The 4356-nt window shown below is 39.3% G+C and overlaps 1 protein-coding gene across 1 annotated transcript; it reads left to right on the top strand.

Annotated features, from left to right (window-relative positions):
• Positions 1–3162: 3162 nt before the first annotated feature.
• On the top strand, positions 3163–4101 carry LOC133761039 (olfactory receptor 6N1). Its single transcript, XM_062193688.1, has one exon. It carries the CDS (start codon positions 3163–3165, stop codon positions 4099–4101), a length of 939 nt encoding a protein of 312 aa, XP_062049672.1.
• The last annotated feature ends 255 nt before the right edge of the window (positions 4102–4356 follow it).

The raw sequence follows: 4356 nt of genomic DNA, 5'->3' as shown, positions 1-4356 counted from the left end.
TTAAGGCTTTCCACTACATTTTTATTTGTTTTATTGACTTTTCACTTCTAATATTTCATTTTGATTTCTCTTTAAGACCTTGAGTTCATGGGAGAAATTTTCTTTCATATCATGTATGGATTTCATTAGTTTGCACATTTGTTTCTGATTACTTCTAAGTAAGCCTATAATCAGTTTTTTTAATTTCCATTTCTTGCATATCTTCCATCTCATCATCTTCACAATCTAGTATTGAGGTGTTGTGTTATTTTTGGGGTGTACTATTGTCTTCCTTGTTCTTGTTTCCTGGACTGGTGCATTTGTTATTCAGAATTTGTGGGGATGCTCATTGGTTTCTTTGATTTTTCTCTGTGATGGCTTTTATCTTTGGAATATGTCTGATTGGTTTAGTGGAGCATCTAGTTTCAGGGAATACCTGGAGGAGTGTGTTGGGAGTGGCCAGGGAGCTCTGTTCAGTAGTCCAGGGTGAAGGGTGTGTCTGAAGTTTCACATCCATGTTTGGCAAGGTAAATCTCCTTTTTTTTTTTTTTTCCAGAGGGGAGGTTTCTTCTTGTCAGTTGGTGTAGACTCAGCTGAGCTTCTCTCCTTGAAGGAGAACAGTTCCTGCGAGCTAGCCCCAGTGAGTATATTATTCGTCTGCTATGTAGCAAGGATTACACAATGGATCCATGCAGTCCTCAGTATAAGCTCAGATTCCCCAGCAATGTTTCTCGCCAGATAACCAGGGAGCCCTGTTTATGTGGAGCCTCCCACAGTGACTGCCCAATGTCCCAGCCAAATCCTGAGTTTTCCCACTCAGCCTCAGTGTTTTCACAGTCATGGCACACAAGCCTCCCATAGTCATGAGCACCCAGCCCCCTGTCTATTCTGCCTACCAGACTCGGGAGTCTCAACTTGGCTGGTTGCTGGGCATGGACATGAGCTGGCATAGCTGTTATGTATGTCCAGATGGTGCCTGCTCTCTGTCAGCTTGTTACAGAATGCCTTTGCAGGATGATTGGGGAGAGAGAAAACGTGCCCTCCCCCTTTTTTTCTCCTCTGGTTTGGTAGGTACATTATCTCCCACGGGGCTCCAAGCTGGATTCCATCTAGGCTCTTACTTCAGCTTTTTCACCAGTGGCTAGTGCTGCTGCAGCCTTGTTCCACCTTCTCTCCAACGCTGCTGCAGAGGCTCACGGCTAGTGGGGTAGCAAGTTGTGCACATCTTCACCCTCCATGTAGGTCCACTGTGTTCCTCCAATTTATGTAAAGTTTCCTCTGCTGTTTTCTCTTTAACTCCTCCCTGAGACTGCACTCTTTCCACTTTTTAAAAACTATCTTCTCTTAGACTCAAGCAGCCAGCTCCCTCCTTACTCTGCCGTCTTTACCCAATTCAAAAACATCTTTAATTTCAAAACCAAACCTGTCTTCTGTGAGATCTTCCTGATCTCCATATCAGCCCATGGCTCCTTTAGTGTTCTTTAAATCCTGACTGCATATGTAAATTTGTGTTTTTATGACAAAATTTATAATTTCAGCTAGAAATATTTATTGAGTTATTATTGTGTTTTAGACCCAATTCTGTACACTTGAAATACACCAGTGAACAAAAGCGAAAACAGTTCCTCATGAAATTTTTCTAACAGAAGAGAGAAACAATAAAAACAAGGATGATAAAAGAGTGCATTTTTAATCAATATTGATTTTACTTAGTATTAGCAGTGTAGGAAGAAGCCAAAAGTATAAGAACCACAGGAAGAAAATATTTTAAGAGCAAGGATAGATCAACTTTGTTAAGAGCCACTGATAGCCCAAGTTATATAAAAAATGAAAAATGACCATTAGGTTTAATACATCTTAGATAACTCATGACTACAAGGCAGGACATTTTCATAGAACTGTGGTGGTGAATGTCTTATGAGAATGGTTTTGTAAGCTATTGTGAAAGAGGAATTAAAGGTCAGTCTTGAAGAAGCTTTGGTTTGGAGACTAGGAAGGAATTGAGTAGTGGTTGTGAGATAACTAAGATAAATAATTTGGGAGCTTCCTTTTCATTTGTTTAATAAGTGAGCATAATAACAGGTTTCTATAATGGCAGAATCCTGGAGTAAAGAGGTGTGAAATAAGTGTTTCTCTATTTTTTCCTATTAGAATATTAGTTTCCTTTGTACAACATGGTTGACTACATTTATTAGCAATACATTGCCTTTAGGAAAAGATAACAGAGAGGATATCAAGTATTGTTACCACAAAAATCAGTTTTACCTCATTAGAGGTAATACATGTTAATTAGTTTTGGTCATTCTACAATATATACATTATTCAAAACATTATATTGTACATGAAAAAATATAATATTTGCTGTCAATTTAAAAATAGCTATGAGAGAAAAAGAAAAAGGCTTTTAATTCCTTAATATCTGTGTCTTGTTTATCCATTTAGTCTCTTTTTTAAGTATAATGTCTAGAATACAAAAAATGCTCAAATATTTGTTACATAGGCATAAAATTGATATAAATATTTATTATCTCCAGAAGCAGTAAATCATAAAAGTGCACTGGAGGTTGTTAGGGACAGGGATGTGGCACAGAGGATTGATGACTTGGTTGGTTTAGAGAAAAATTCATGAGATAGATTTTCTTTCTGTCTCTGGACCTCTTTTGTTTGTTAAACTCTACTTATCACTATTGGAATTCTCAAAGTGTCCAAAAGAGATCTAGACTGATTTCCATGCTCCTAAAAGATGATGTTATAGCATCATTTCCAGAGGAAAATGGAAAAGAGCAAAATATGAAGTAATTGCTTCTTTCATAGTCAAAAAATTGAAGAAGAAAATAAATTCAAATTAGAAATAAGGAAATGTAATTCAAACGATATAATATTTTATCGGTATAATCATGATTATAATTTAAATGAGAAATGCACATAAGTGATACCATATACCATAGATGAGAAATTCTGGAATTTATAAAGGCTGTATAGATGCAATCAAGCAAGGAAATAAATTACAGGACTGAATATGAATGCCAAAAATCAGATGAATTAATCAGAAAAAAAACATCTAATGGGAGAAGTTTAAAGGTAAGGGAAGACAAATGCATTTTGGAAATTCCCTTCATGTTAGGTCTTCTATGGCTCAACTTTCTTCTATACTTCACATTCTAGGTCCATGAATTGTGAGCGATGGACACTGGCAACTGGAGCCAGGTAACAGAATTCATCATCCTAGGCTTCCCCCATCTACAGGGTGTCCAGACTTATCTCTTTCTCTTGTTACTTCTCATCTACCTCACTACTATAATGGGAAACCTGCTGATATTCTTGGTGGTCTGCCTGGATTCCCGGCTCCATACACCCATGTACCACCTTGTCAGCGTTCTTTCTCTCTTAGAGCTTGGCTACACAGCTGCCACCATCCCCAAGATGCTGGCAAACCTGCTCAGCGAGAAGAAAACAATTTCATTTTCTGGCTGTCTTCTGCAGATATATTTCTTTCACTCCCTTGGAGCTACTGAGTGCTACCTCCTGACAGCCATGGCTTATGATAGGTATTTAGCCATTTGCAGGCCCCTCCACTACTCCACCCTAATGACCTCAACACTGTGTGCCAAAATTTCTGTTGGCTGTTGGTTGGGAGGTCTGGCTGGGCCAGTGGCTGAAATTTCCTTGGTCTCTCAACTTCCTTTCTGTGGTCCCAACCACATTCAACACATCTTTTGTGATTTCCCTCCTGTTCTGAGCTTGGCTTGTACTGACACATCAATCAATGTTCTGGTAGATTTCATTATAAATTCCTGCAAAATCCTGGCAACCTTCCTGCTAATCCTCAGCTCCTATATGCAAATCATCTGTACAGTGCTTAGAATTCCTTCAGCTGAAGGCAAAAGGAAAGCCTTCTCTACATGTGCCTCACACCTCACTGTGGTTCTCATATTCTATGGTAGTATCCTATTCATGTACGTGCGGCTGAAGAAGAGCTACTCCCTGGACTATGATCGGGCACTAGCAGTGGTCTACTCGGTGCTTACACCCTTCCTCAACCCTTTCATCTACAGCTTGCGCAACAAGGAGATCAAAGAGGCCATGAGGCGGCAGCTAAAGAGAACAGGGGTCCTGGGTTGACCCATGAGGGAAGAGGAGGGGAAGGTTAAGGCTGGACTAAGACTATGGTGACCCTATGGGTCATAGGTGGCCACAGATGAGAAATAAAGCATTCAATGCTTTTCTACATGGAATGGTGGAACTTGGACAAGTGATATTTGGCTTTCAGTGTTACTGTGATCGTTATATACTCTCTTCTGGATTCATTCAGTTTGACCTTAGAGGCAGGAGAAGGCATACTTTTTTCTCAATTTGGTATAGTGTAGTGATTGCAAG

The sequence above is a fragment of the Lepus europaeus genome, chromosome 5 (genome assembly GCF_033115175.1).
Source record: "Lepus europaeus isolate LE1 chromosome 5, mLepTim1.pri, whole genome shotgun sequence".
NCBI classification, from domain to species: domain Eukaryota; kingdom Metazoa; phylum Chordata; class Mammalia; order Lagomorpha; family Leporidae; genus Lepus; species Lepus europaeus.
Note: the sequence above shows the minus strand (reverse complement) of the source record. Positions and strands in the feature narration are given on the sequence as shown.

Coding starts and splice junctions, on each gene's coding strand:
- LOC133761039 (XM_062193688.1), top strand. CDS start 3,163: ATGGACACTGGCAACTGGAGCCAGGTAACAGAATTCATCATCCTAGGC.